At 40.4% G+C, this 14,680-nt stretch overlaps 1 protein-coding gene across 1 annotated transcript in view; it reads left to right on the forward strand.

Annotated features, from left to right (window-relative positions):
* Nucleotides 1-14,680, forward strand: part of LOC127586265 (cation channel sperm-associated auxiliary subunit gamma-like) — a 134,957-nt gene that overhangs the window by 65,528 nt on the left and 54,749 nt on the right. The window contains exons 9-10 of the mRNA XM_052044071.1: nucleotides 6,060-6,193; nucleotides 12,635-12,720. Coding sequence (XP_051900031.1) covers nucleotides 6,060-6,193; nucleotides 12,635-12,720 — 220 coding nt within the window. The remainder of the gene's footprint in view (nucleotides 1-6,059; nucleotides 6,194-12,634; nucleotides 12,721-14,680) is intronic.

Here is a 14,680-nt window from a genome sequence, read left to right on the forward strand (position 1 = left end):
TATCAACACTATGACCATTTTGATCACTTGTACTACAATGGACTTTGTTTTTTTTTGTTCTACTTGTGTTCTTTCTTGTATCATTTTGTATAATTTGTGTTTAATTTGTTTTTCTTGTGAATGTTGTGTCTTTAATGCCGTGTGCCTGTGATGCTGCTGCAAGTAAGTTTTTTGTTACATCTGTACATACATGTACTTGTGCATATGACAATAAACTCGACTTGACCTGAGTTGACTTTGATTCTTTTACCACCTATCTACACTGAGGTAGTTTACGGTAGCTAGTTTTCCTGGCTACATGTCTTTGGGACGTGGGAGGAAACCAGAGCATCCACTCACAGAGAGGACCCAAGAGCAGGATGGAATCTGGGTCTCCGGAACTGTGAGGCAGCAGCATTAACTGCTGCACTACTGTGCCCTCTCCAATGCTGGATCATTGGTGGAGAATGGAAATAATTCAAAATTTACCATCGCATGTAAAGAAAATATCCTTGGGTTCTAATTTGATTTGGCCTGACGTGGGAGTCTTTATGTCTTATTAAAGAAAGCTTGCATTTAAATAGTACCTTTCATATTCTTTTCAAGAAGCCTCAAAGCACTTTTGTACTTTGAAGTACAGTGGCTTTTATAATGTAGGAGACACAGCATCTGATTTGTGGACAGCAAACTCTCATAATGAGTGATATGATGACATCCAGATAATATATCTCAGTGACATTGAGTAAAGGATATCGGCCAGGAGATTGGGCTGCTCTTCAAAATTACTCAATGGGATGACTGTAACATTAAATAACAGCTGTAGGCTGATAAAATAGTGAAGTTAGAGAAGTAAGTAAAATCAAGAAACATACAGTCTTTGTTAAAAAATTAAACCAATTATTTGTTTAATTAATAAAGAAAGTAATTAAACAAAACTTTAATTCATTAAATAAAACAAAGTTTGGAGAGTACAGATCTGAGAGAGGTGTTAATTCATTAATAGGATGGGGACATTGCTGGCATTTATTTTCCATCCCTAAATATCTCTGAAAGATTAAGAGCCAACCTCATTGGTGGGTCTAGAGTGATATATATGCCAGTCAAGTTAAGGATGGTTGCTTTCTTTTGCGAAAGAACGTAATGAATCGGATGTTTGTTTATGATATTCTGGTAGGTTTTATGATTAGCATTACTGATACTAGCTTTTTACTCTGGGTTTATTTAAGTACTTGTACTTCAGTGGTGGGATTTGGACTTGTGTCTCTGGATCAATGGTCCATGCTTTCGGATGCTTGGCATAACATTATGTTACCTTACTCCTGCTTTCAGTCGTGTCCAGCAGAGTCATGGCAATACATTGAATCTACTCACTGAATGTTACTTACTACATATAAACTCCAGGATGCTTCTCAGGTATTGGACAACGTAAGTGCTGTAAGTGTTGTTAGGTGGTGTCACTGCAGAGCATCTGTGAAAGTGAGAGTTATGTTACATTCCAGATGGTGTACAGGCAGAGAGGGAATGGGTGAGCACTAGAGAGACCAGGAGGTTCAGGCAGTACATATATTCTCTTAGCAATTTTCTTTTTTGAATTTTGTTTTTGGTTCAGCAAAATAGTCAGATCTAAGACCATAGTAGCAGGTAAAGCAAAGTTGAGAAAAGCAACAGTGAAAGGGGATTCTGTTGTTACATCAGGCAGACAAATATTTCTACAACCTTTGCCATGATGGTATGTTACTTTCCTGACATCATGACCAAGGACATAGTTGAGTGGATGCACAATATTCTGAGTGGGGAGTTTGCAGAGCCAAAGGCTGTAGTCCATAGCTGTACCAATAATATGGTGGATGAGGCCCAGCTGGGAGATTGCAGGGAGCTAGGAACGAATGAGCCAGTAATATAAATGCTAAGAGCTGTGACCACTCTCTTTACTAATGTATTGGTATTGGTTTATTATTGTCACTTGTACCGAGGTACAGTGAAAAACTTGTCTTGCAAACCGATCATACAGGTCAATTCATTACACAGTGCAGTTACATTGAGTTTGTACAGAGTGCATTGCGGTAGTACAGGTAAAAACAATAACAGTACAGAGTAAAGTGTCATAGTTACAGAGAAAGTGCAGTGCAATAAGGTGCAAGGTCACAACAAGGTAGATCGTGAGGTCATAGTCCATCTCATTGTTTAAGGGAACCGTTCAATAGTCTTATCACAGTAGGGTAGAAGCTGTCCTTAAGTCTGGTGGTACGTGCCCTCAGGCTTCTGTATCTTCAACCCGATGGGAGAGGAGAGAAGAGAGAATGTCCCGGGTGGGTGGGGTCTTTGATTATGCTGGCTGCTTCACCAAGACAACGAGAGGTAAAGGCAGAGTCCAAGAAGGGGAGGCTGGTGTCCGTGATGTACTGGGCTGTGTCCACAACTCTCTGCAGCTTCTTGCGGTCTTGGGCAGAGCAGGTGCCGTACCAAGCCATGATACATCCAGATAGGATGCTTTCTATGGTGCATTGGTAAAAGTTGGTGAGAGTCAAAGGGGACAAACCAAATTTCTTTAGCCTCCTGAGGAAGTAGAGGCACTGGTGAGCTTTCTTGGCTGTAGCATCTACATGATTTGACCAGGGCAGGCTGCTGGTGATGCTCGCTCCCAGGAACTTGAAGCTTTCAACCCTCTCTACCTCAGCACCATTGATGTAGACAGGTGCATGTACACGGCCCCCTTTCCTGAAGTCAGTGACCAGCTCTTTTGTTTTATTGACACTGAGGGAAAGGTTGTTGTCATGACACCATTCCACTAAGGTCTCTGTGTCCTTCCTGTACTCCGACTCATCGCCGTTTGAGATACGGCCCACAACGTTGGTATCATCTGCAAACTTGTAGATGGAGTTAGAGCAGAATCTAGCCACACAGTCATGAGTGTATAGAGAATAGAGTAGAGGGCTGAGGACGCAGCCTTGTGGGACACCAGTGTTGAGAATAATCGTGCCGGAGGTATTGGTGCCTATCCTCACTGATTGCAGTCTTTTTGTTAGAAAGTCAAGGATCCAGTTACAGAGGGAGGTGTTGAGTCCTAGGTCTCGTAGTTTGGTGACAAGCTTGCTTGGGATTATTGTATTGAAGGCAGAGCTGTAGTCAATAAACAATAGTCTAAATGTCTTTACTGTCCAGATGCTCCAGAGCTGAGTGGCTACTTGAAGGATTACGAACACAAAAGTGATGGAAGTGCAGAATTCTGAAATGGAATTACTGGTTAATTTCATCCAGATCTTATGTTCCTGCTGATTGGGTGATGGGATCATCTGGCTCTCTTGATCCTATCTGATTAATTGAGCTTCCCTTGTACCTTCATGCTGTTATAATTCCTGCAGCATTTAAAGTAGGATTGCTAATGGAAAGTCAGTTGTGCAGATGTCAGATGATGGCTCAGTAAATTCCTTGTGTTTTCTATAGATAATGCACAATTTCAGAGAAATATTCTTCAAAAATTGGCTTGCTTCTCCAGTACTTTCCACAAAATCTATACAAGCAGTTTATTCAAGTACTTGTTTCTGTGCTGTATCACTCCATGACTCTGTCAATTCATGCATACTTTCCCAGCTTCCTGGTGTGACCTACTCACGCATTACCTATCAAAATTCACCCGACAATAGGCATTCATGCTTCGACATTGGATTCCACCCCTCTCCTGCACCAATATACTGTGTTAATGCCCAGTCGGAACCCCCACACAAAAAAAAATCAGGAACTCAGCTAAATGAATGATACAGGGCTGTGGTTATTTGCACCCAAATCATATACTAATGTAAGATCTGTGCATTACAATCAGACAAGGCTTAATTGAACATAGCTCCTGATAATTTGTTGCACGGTTATATGAGAAGAATATACGTTGGCCTTTAAAGGCAGACGCTAATAACCAATGTATTGTCTGCTGTGGGAAAGAGAGAGGCTGCAGGAGGTAGGACGAGAGACTCTAGATTTATTTTGATATCTTATTCTGACACTCTGATCAGTGAGATAAATGCCAGGAGAGAGATTCTGTATGCTAGGGAGGCCAGAGGACTTGTTATGACCACCACAAACACTAACAGGAGGTGGCTATAATTGTCTGCTCCAGATGTGGGAATAAAGACCTATCCTGGCCAACCTTTCCCTATAACTCAGGCCCTCTAGTCCTGGCAACATCCTCATAAATCCTTTCTTCACTCTTTTCAGTTTAATCACGTCTTTCCTATAACAGGGTGGCTAAAACTGTTCACAGTACTCCAAATGTGGCCTCACCAACATCTTATACGACTGCAACATTAACGTCCCAACTCCTATACTCAATGTCCCGACTGATGGAAGCCAGCGTGCTAAGCACCTTTTTCACCACCCTGTCTACCCGTGACGCCGTTTTAAATGAACTTATGCACTTGTACCCCTAGGTTCCTTTGTTCCATTACACTCCCTAGTGCCCTACCATTCGTTGTATAAGTCCTATGCTGGTTTGACTTTCCAAAATGCATCACCTCACATTTATCTATATTGAAATCCATTTGCCACTTTTCAGCCCACCCGTCTAACTGGGCAAGAAACCCCTGTAACCTATGATAACCTTCTTCACTATCAACCTAATTTTGTGTCATCTGCAAACTTGCTGAATAAGCCTTGTACATTTGCATCCAAATCACTTATATAAATAATGAATAACAAGGGTCCCAACACTGACTCCTGCAGCACGCCACTAGTCACCAGCCTCCATTCTGAGAAACAACCTTCAACCACCGCCCTCTGCTTCCTACTTCCGAGCCAATTTTGAATCCACCGAACTATCACTCCCTGGATTCCTTGGGACCTAACTTTCCAGACCAGCCTACCATGCGGGACCTTGTCGAAGGCCTTGCTAAAGTCCAAATAGAAAACATCCCACTGCCCTACCCTCATCTACCTTTTCAGTTACCTCTTCAAAAAAACTCTTAAAGGTTCGTCAAGCATGACTTTCACACACAAAGCCATGCTAACTCCTCCTAATCAGACTCTGTCTATCCAAATGCTGGTAGATCCTGGCCCTCAGAATTCCCTCCAATAACTTCACCACTACTGATGTCAGGTTGACTGGCCTGTAGTTACCTGGCTTGTCCTTGCTACCCTTCTTAAACAATGGAACAATGTTAGCCATCTTTCAGTCTTCAGGAATTTCACCAGTGGCTAACGATGAAGCAAATGCCTCCTCAAGGGCCTCCACAATTTCTCCTCTAGCCTCCCACAAGGTCCTAGGATGCACTCTGGTCAGGCCCTGGGGATTTATCCAACTTAATGCACTGTAAGGCTGCAAATACCATCTCCCTGGTAATATGAATTTCCTCTAAAACATCTCCACTAGTTTCCCTTACCTCTTGAGCAACCATGATTTTCTCCTCAGTAAGCACAGAGGGCAAATATTTGTTAAAAATCCCACCCATCTCCTGCGGTTCAAAACATAGGTGGCCCTGTTGATCCCTAAGGGGACCTAGTCTCTCACTAGCCACCCTTTTACTCTCTATATAGATCTAGAACCTCTTGGGATTTTCCTTAATCTTACCTGCCTAATCCACCTCGTACCCTCTCTTTGCCCTCCACAATTCCCTGATCTTTCAAAAAAATTATGTACTTCCACTTTAAATATTTCTAATGATCTGGCCGTCATAATGCCCTGGGATAGAGTATTCCAGAGCTTCAGTACCTGATGCAAGAAGTTCCAACACACCTTGGTTTTAAATGACTGACCCCATACCTTGAAACTATGTCCCTTTGTTTGAGACTTTCCAGCTAGTGCAAACATCTTAACAACTACCCTGTCATGGGTATCCTAGTAACTGTGTGCATCTGTGGAAAGAGAAACAGAGTTAATATTTCATGTCTGAGACCCTTCATCCATAACATGGAGGTTGGAGATTTAATTTTGAATATAATACAAAACATGTTTTTGTTTTTCACCTTCTGCTTTTGGACCCTATTAATAAAAAGAGCTCGCAGTTAGTAAGAAGCTTATCCTTTACAGCTTTATTTTAACCATGAAATCAAATATTATCTGAAAATCTAAATGCCTTTCCTTTTTGTTACAGCACAACTAGTCAGCTCACATTTTTAGACAATTGCCCCTTTGGAGTAATCTATATGCAAACAGCAGAATCAAACGAGTTTTACAGCCGAATCCAGAATTACGTAGTCAAACCACCATGGATTTTTTCCAACACTGGTCTGTACAATGATCTATCTCTGACTATCTATCAAGGTCTGCTCTATGGGCTGTTTAACCTGCATTCAACTTATTATAGCGTAAGGAAATTTATTAAGCTAAATGCATGATAACAATGAGTACATTTCAAAAGTACTTCAATGGTTGTAAAATGATTTGGGATATTTTGATGTTTAGAAATCTATTATATAAATGCTTTCTTTTTATTTTAAATTATTGATTGTAAGATTGCTCAGTTGACCAAAATGATTGTAGATTTCAGTGTGATTGATTGGTAGAATTAACCAGACAGGAGTTATTGCAGTAGCAATGAATAATCACGTACTGATAAATCATTTTAGATCTTAAGGAAGTTATGTGTATCCCACATTAATGGAAAGGTGCAAGGCAAAGTAACAAATGAAGTCTTCTAAGACGTGTGTCTCATATTAGACAATAGGATCAGAGGAACCTGAAGACAATACTTAAGCCCTTGGGAATATTTTTTTTCTTTCTGTAAAATCTCTTTCCAACCCCATCCCTAACTTCTAGTTATCCAGTTTCTTTCCTCTCCCACATTTTGCCATCATCCCTCTATTATCTGGTTCCACATCACCTTTCCTACTTATCAGATTGCAGATTATGTAGCCCTGTGTTGTATTCTCTTATCACCTCCCAGCCCCTGTCTCCATCTCTATCCTCCCCTCCCCGTCCTGGCACCATCTGCCCCTCCACACCTGGTTCCACCTATCACCTGCCAGCTCCTACCTCCCTCCTCACTTCTTTATCCTAGCTGTCTTCTCTCTACACTCTCAGTGCTGATGCAGGACCTTGACAGAAATGTTGACTATCCCTTTGTCTCCACAGATACTGCCTGAACCACTGAGTTCCTCCAGTAATTTTTTTTTATGCTGAGTAGTGCTGAACTCAGAGTTGTACAGGACAGAAACAGGACCTTTGGCCCACCACATTAATGCCGGTAGAGCTGCTGCCTCACAGCTCCAGCACCCAGAGTTAAATCCTGACTAGTCTGTGTGGAGTTTGCACATGGGTTTCCTCTAGGTGCACTGGTTTCCTCCCACATCTCAAAAATTTGCAGATTGATAGATTAATTGGCTACCATAAATTGCCCCTTGCCCCTCATGCATAGGTGAGTGGTAGAATCTTGGTGGGGGGGTGGAGGGTGGGGAGAGCTGATGGGAATGTGAGAAGTATAAAATAGCTTAGGGTAGGATTAGTGCAAAAATGCTTTATGGTCAGTGTAGATTTGAAGGACTGAAGGACCTGTTTCTTTGTTGTATCTCTCTACGACTTTCCACTGATCTACAGCAATGATAGTAGGATTGTCACCATTTGCAAATGGTGCCTGAATTTCAAAACAGCAGTAAGTTAAAACCAGGAAGCAGTATCCATGACGTGAGATTGATCCTGAGCTCCATGTCTGAAATTTGTATGTTCTCTCTGTCTCTATGTGGGTTTCCCCGGGTGCTCTGGTTTCCTTCCACAAAGATGTGCTGGTTTGTAGGTTAGTTGATTACTGTAAAGTACCCTTAATGTAGGTGAATGACAGGGGAATTAGTGTGGAGTTGAATGATAGGTTAAGTGATATAAGTTGGGGAATAGGATTGATAGGAATCACTTTGAGAGTCAGTATAACCTCAGTGGACTGAATGGCTTCTTACTTTATTATAAAGAAATATACAAAACCCATCTTAGGTTAACACTAGTTATTGACAAGTTATGGGAAGGTAAAGACTGTTGCATGTGAATCTAGAAATAGCAGAGTTATTTGGGAATCCCAGTGTGCTTTCTAGAAAAGGAAATCCTATTTCACCAATTTAACTAAATCTTCTGAAGAGGTTCTGAAGGTACTGCTATTGTGAAATTAGCCCAATCCAATAACTTCCACAACCAGTGTGATTCACACTATTAAGATGTATGGGAATTGGTCTTAAGGCCTCTCGAACACACTTGGATAAGCCACCAGCATTTCTTATGTTTCCATGGGAAGCTCAATACAGTAAAGGTATTGATATCAAGCACTGTCTTGCTTTCAGAAGCCATCAGATATGTCCAGGAAGTGGGTATTGGTGAATATCAGTTTAGAATTGCTGAACTGGAAAAGGACAAGTAAGACATAACCTTTTGTTACTCACACCTGAAACAAAGAAACTTTATTTTTTATAAAAAGGAACCTAACATCTGCTAGGAGACCTTGCTTGATAGTTGTTTTGTCCTGAGTAATCCTTTTCTACTGGACCAACTGTACAATGTACTAATGAGGAGCTGGGACAAGAAGGAGAACTCATCCTGACTCCACATTAATCACAGTTTCCACACCTGATCACCTTTGCTACAATGCCTAAGATAGCTAATTGCTGTAAACTCTCTTGTCATAACCTTCACTGCAGTTTCAAATAGAATGGAAGTACTTTAACAATTCCTACCACAGGGGACACAGGCAGCTCACCGGGACTTGATGGCCCGTACCCAAGGGTGCTAAAGTATAGATAGTGGAGCCATTGGTTGAGGTTTTCCAAAACTCACTGAGTTCCAAGAAGGTACCAGAAGTTTGGAAAATTGCAAATGTGACTCCTTTGTTCCGGGGGGGGGGGGGGCGGTGCAGACAAAAAGCGAGAAACTAAAGATTATTTAGCTTCTGTTGTTGGCAAGATGTTGAAGTATACAATCAAAGGAGAAACAGCTAATCATTTAGAAAATGACTAGCTATTTCTTCATTGATTATGGACTCTACCATCTTCATTAATGTAATTAAACCAAGACAATATGGTTTTATGAATCATGTTTGACAATTTTGCTAGAGTTCTTCAAGGATGTACCAAGCAGAGTCAATAGAGCAGAAACTATAGATTTGGATTTCCAGAAGTATTTGACAAAGTGTCACATAAAAGGCTGGTGCACAAGATTAGAGCTCATGGTATTGAGGGAAATAGTGAGTGTGGATATTATCGCATGGAAGATATAGAGTCGGAATAAGTGGGTCTTTTTCTGATTGAAGGATGTAACTGATGGAATGCCCCAAGGATCGGTTCTTGGCCCTCAATTATTTAGTATTTATATTAATGACCTGGAGGAAAAGGCAGTGTGTAAGGTATTCAAGCTGGCCAATAACACAAAAATAATGGGATGGCATGTGGCAATGTGGATCTCTGCAACAGAATGTAGACAGGTGATTAAATGGGTTAAAACTGGCAAATTGAATGTCATGTAGGAGGATGTGAGGAATCAAAAAGTAGACAATTATCTGAATGGAGAGAGACTGCAAATGACTGGAGTATAGAGGGATAGGGCTGTTCTTGTGCATGAATCACAAAAGGTGAGCAAGCAGGTGTAGCAAGTAGTTAGGAAGGAAATGGCATACTGGCCTTTATACCAAGGAGTTTGGAGTTTAGAAATAGGGAAGTATTGTTACAATTGTACAGGGTATTTGTGAGGCCTGGATGCACAATTTTGGTTTGCCTTTTTAAGAAAGGGTTTACTAGAACTGGAAGCTATCCAAAAGAGATTCACTAGGATAACTTCTGGAATAAGAGGGTTTTCCCAGCACAAATGGCTAAGGAATTTGGATCCATATTCTTTGGAGTTCATAAAAAATGATTCTATTGAAGCATATAAAATCCAAAGTATGACAGTAGATGTTGAGATATTTCTACTAGTGAAAGAGTCTTGAATGAGGGAACATAGCTATGAGAAAAGGGGACAGTAATTTAAAACTGAAGTACACAGGAATTTCTTCTCTCGAGGATGGTGGAATTCTGGAATTCTTTATCCATCAATGTTGTGGAGGTAATCTCATTGGAGGTATCTAAAGGGGATGTGGATCTATTTTTACAAGATCGGGGAATTGAATACAATGGGGAAATGACACAGAAGAGGAGTTGAAGCCTGAGACAGATCAGCCATAATCACATTGAATGTTGGCCTACCCTAGCTCCTCTTTCCTTGTGTTCTTGTGTACCCAATGAACATCCATCAGCTACCTTCCTTGAATATTAGTCTTCATCTCCTCTGGGATCTGGGATCCTGATCTCTTTCCTTTAGACCTAATCAGTTATCACTTAGGTTTAATGGCTCACCCATTAAAGACTTGTGCCAGCCTGTTTATCAGGCCACAATATCCTCCCCTAAGTCCAGTCTTCAGCCTTCAATGTCCACAATCCACTTCCAAGACATGTTCCATCCAAGACCAACTCTCCCAGAATTCTACAACCCACAGACTTGGTGGAGTACTTAACCGAGGGTAAGGCTACTACCAACTATTGTCTAGGTCTCTTCGCACAGTGCAACTTGTATGGAAATGAGGTCAAGGCCCAAGTCGAGACTAACCCAAGATTTGCACAAATCCTAATTGGAAACATGAATTTACAGCACAGAGTTCATTCAATCCATCATATCCATGCTATGGTTATCCCACTTCCCCCCTCTTTGATCAGAGGGCTGGAGGTTATAGCTCTTCATGTGTTGATCCAAGTACTTTCTAAATGTGATTAGCTTTTCAGTCTCCACCACCACCTGTACAGATGGATCGCATTAATCAATGATCTTCAATACTAATGCATGCCAGATAAGGGGTGAAGAATTTTAGTAGTGGTGGCTTATTCGCATGTGGTTGATTGGAGCTAATTGGTGCATGTCTGCCCAATGTAGCAGAAAACTTAGGGTAGATCTCCCACATGTAGAATGTTGGAATGGGGAGGGGTGGAATGGTGGGTATTGAATGATCCTGTTCACTCTGTCCATAGTTCTAATTGGCCCATGTGAAGTGGCTCAATTGATAGAATAGTAGTTTTCCACTGTGGAAGTCCAGGTCTTTGCCATGCCTTGTAAGGACAGACAAAAATTCTGTCATTCATCCAACAGCTGCACAGTGGTACTTCAGATAGTGCAACTGTCTTACAGCTCCAGTGGCCCAGTTTCAACTTGGACCTCTAGTGCTGTTGGTAAGGAGTTTCACTGTAACTAAGTGGGTTTTTGTTTTACACGCTGGTTTCCTTCCACATTCCCAAAGGATGGTAGGATAATTGACCATTGTAAATTACCCATAATGTACGTGGGTGATAGAAGAATCAGGGGTGGGTGGGGGAGGAGTGTTAATGGGCATATGTGAGTGAATAGGTTGCAGGGAAAATGGGCAGGGCTGTGGGATTGATGGGATTGTTCTGAAAATCAGCATAAATTTGATGGGCCAGATGGACTTCCTATTTCATGAGAAAATATAATAATATCACAAGGCAATGTGGAAATTGACAAATGTCCAAACTCTCCACATTGGGAATTTCACTGTTCACGTACAAAATTATTCAAAGGAGCTGATGGAAATCCCATGGAAATAAAAGGCTGAGCAGTTTCATGTTGCAAAATAAAAGTTTCAAAGTCTTGACACAGATTGTGATTTTGCTGCCAGAGAGCTGATGGCTTGTGTATCTATTTCCTTTCAGCCGTATGCTGATCCAGTTCATGATCCGACATGGAGATGGTGGAAAAATTCACAGAAAGCTCAGGTGTGATGTACAGTTTAACTATTAGAAAAATATTTTTGAATTGCAAAGATAATTATGGAACCAATATAAAGCTGTGGAACATTTAATGATTGTTTGTAATTATATTTTTCAGAAGAATGCATTTGTTCCCTCTTTTACAAAGTTATATTTTAATGAAAATTATGATTAATTTGTTGCTAAAAGCATATTAAAATTACATGAGCCTTGAAATCTAGTGAAGACTGCTGTATAAGTATTACAATTTTTTGAGAATGTCATGAACATTATTGACAAGGGAATGCCAATGCTGTACTGGATTTTCAGAAAGTGTCATGTTTTTGTGCAAGACCACTTGCAAAAGTAAAAGAGTATGGAAATAAGCAACCTCCTGACATGGACTGGAAATTGGTTAGAAAATAGAAGATTATGTAATAATCAGTATACATTTCAATTGGCAGGATGTTAACTAATGGTGTACTCCAGCAATATGTACTGAGGTTTTTCTCACTATATCAAGGTTTTCTGGTAATCCCAGAATGTAGACGGGAACAGAAAAGTTGCAAATGAACATTGATAAATTAATTCAGTGGGAGGAGAAGTTATCAACCATAGACTTAGACTGAAAAGAGTATTTTGTAAACCATGAGAAGCTGGAATTGGTGAAGTGGAGTGACTGCCACCCATTGTTTGGCTGCTGCATGAGCTGATTTGTTTCAAGTTTGACAACTGACGCATGGGCAAATAGATCATAGTGATACCATAAGGAGAAGGAAGTGAGCAATGCTGAAAGTTTGCAAAATGGGCAGATGATCATACAAGCAATGCTTATTTAAAGTTAGCAGAACCAAAATGGACCACATCAATCCATCTAACAACTTGATCATCAGTTGGTTAAAGGCTAGTTGCTGATTGATTTCCACAGAGACTTTGTGTAGTCTATGATGCTTACAAATTTCTTTAGAGCTTGTAAAGTCTATATGTAGTCTTGTGCTAAGAGCTCAAGATATTTGTGTTGATATCAAGGCTTCAATAGCCATTTGCTTTCAGGTGAGTGCTTTATTAGCTTTTAGCAATATTAGAGGTGAAGTGATGGAAATTGGGGATGCACAAGGTGCCATAATTTGAGGAAAGCAAATATCTGAGGAGTTAACAGAGAGATTTGAGCATGATGAGAATTTTAGGGTATATCATTAGATGTTGTTATTGCAAAGTATTTTTCATTGAGCCTTTCAAAAATATAGGAATTCTATTATTGTTTAACAGTGCAATTAAAATAGTGATTAACTTGTAATTAATTATTTTAGTTGCAGGATTTTTGTTTTGATTACTTGACAACCTTAATAACAACATTTGAAGCACCAGAGACTGAATCAAAAGTTAAAAACCCAAATAATTCAAGCTCTGACTTCTAATTGTGTGAGGGTTTGGTGTAGCATGTGAACGTTGGGTATGAAATGAGATTGAAGGAGCTTGTTAGCAGATGAATAATAGGTGTGTGCTGAGTTGATTAATGTGAGAGGCTAGTGGTGCAATTGATGGATATAGCACTTGAAGGCACTGACCTTGACCACTCGATGAAGCCACGAAATTTTTGAGGCACAATTACAGGTGCTGGCACTTGGCTCCAGATAATCTTGATCCATCTCTTTCAATTGCCTTTCCATGTAGGATTATCTCCTTGTTGTACCACTTCTCCTTTCCATCTCCTCCACCAAGGTCTCTCATTAAGGATCCAAAAGCCTGCCTGCTCCTGCTTTGTGTCAGAACTGTTTGAACAGGTCCCTTTCATTGCTAAATTCACTACCACTTAAAGCTATGGTTGTCCACAGTTCAGGAGATGCAGGCTAGTCTCAACTGGTGCTACCCACACACAGGTCCCCCGCTGAGGTAGTTTGATGCTTCAATCATGTGGATGAGCAGGCAACACAAAGTTGGGGATCTATGTGAATAGGCTAAAACGGCACCAGATAATTCCATATTATGATGACTTCTGTACCAATTTATTAGCACAATCCAATATAACCCTTTCATGAGACCAAGTATAGCAATCCCTAAACTAGCAGCTAGGTGCAAAACTTAATTGAAGATCATAGAGTAGCAGCTGTATATAAAATACTAAAGGTGGTAGTTAAGTCATAATTGTATACTATGGTTGGGCTCCACCCAGAGTACTGCATTTAGTCTTGAGCATGTAATTTACCAAAAAAACCATAAGAGGTAGGAACAGGAGTAGGCCATTCAACACCTTGAATCTGCTGAAACTGATGTACCTCAACCTTAAATATACACAAGGACTCTGCTCTCACAGCTCTCTGTGGCAAGGAGTTCCAAAGACTTACAACCGTATGAGAGAAGAAATTCTTCCTCATCTCAGTCTTAAATGGGTGCCTCCTTATTCTGACACCATGCCCTCTGGTCCTGGATTCAACAATGGACATTTACTTTGTCTACTTTCCTAAGAATCTTATGTTTCAGTAAGTTTGCCTGCCATTCTTATCAACTTCATCATCCAACTAAAAACAAAAAAATGATGGTAAGACTCTGAAATCTTTCTTGAAGAAATTCTGCTCCAATCCTTATTTTCAGGAATGCCAACATTGAAGAAATTCTGCTCTGCTGCATGAATTTGATGTACTTGATCAGAAATATTAATTCTGTTTCTCTTTCCGCACAGGCTGCCTGACCTGCTGAGTATTTCCAGCATTTTCTGTTTTTTATTTCAGATTTCCAGTCTATGTATGTTTTATTTTGATTTTCATCCTGGTGAAGCTTCACTGAACCACCTTTAATGAAATAATATCTTTCCTTAAATAAGGGGACTGAAACTATTAATAGTACTCTAGACATGGGCTCACTATGGCCTTGCCCAGTTGCAGTACAACTTCCCTACTTTTATACTTCAAACCCCTTGAAAAAAGAACCAACATTGCATTAGCCTTCCCTATTACCCATTGCACTTATGTACTGGCTTTTGATTTTATGCACAAAGTCCCCCAAAATTCCTTTT

Source organism: Pristis pectinata, chromosome 35 (assembly GCF_009764475.1).
Source record: "Pristis pectinata isolate sPriPec2 chromosome 35, sPriPec2.1.pri, whole genome shotgun sequence".
NCBI classification, from domain to species: domain Eukaryota; kingdom Metazoa; phylum Chordata; class Chondrichthyes; order Rhinopristiformes; family Pristidae; genus Pristis; species Pristis pectinata.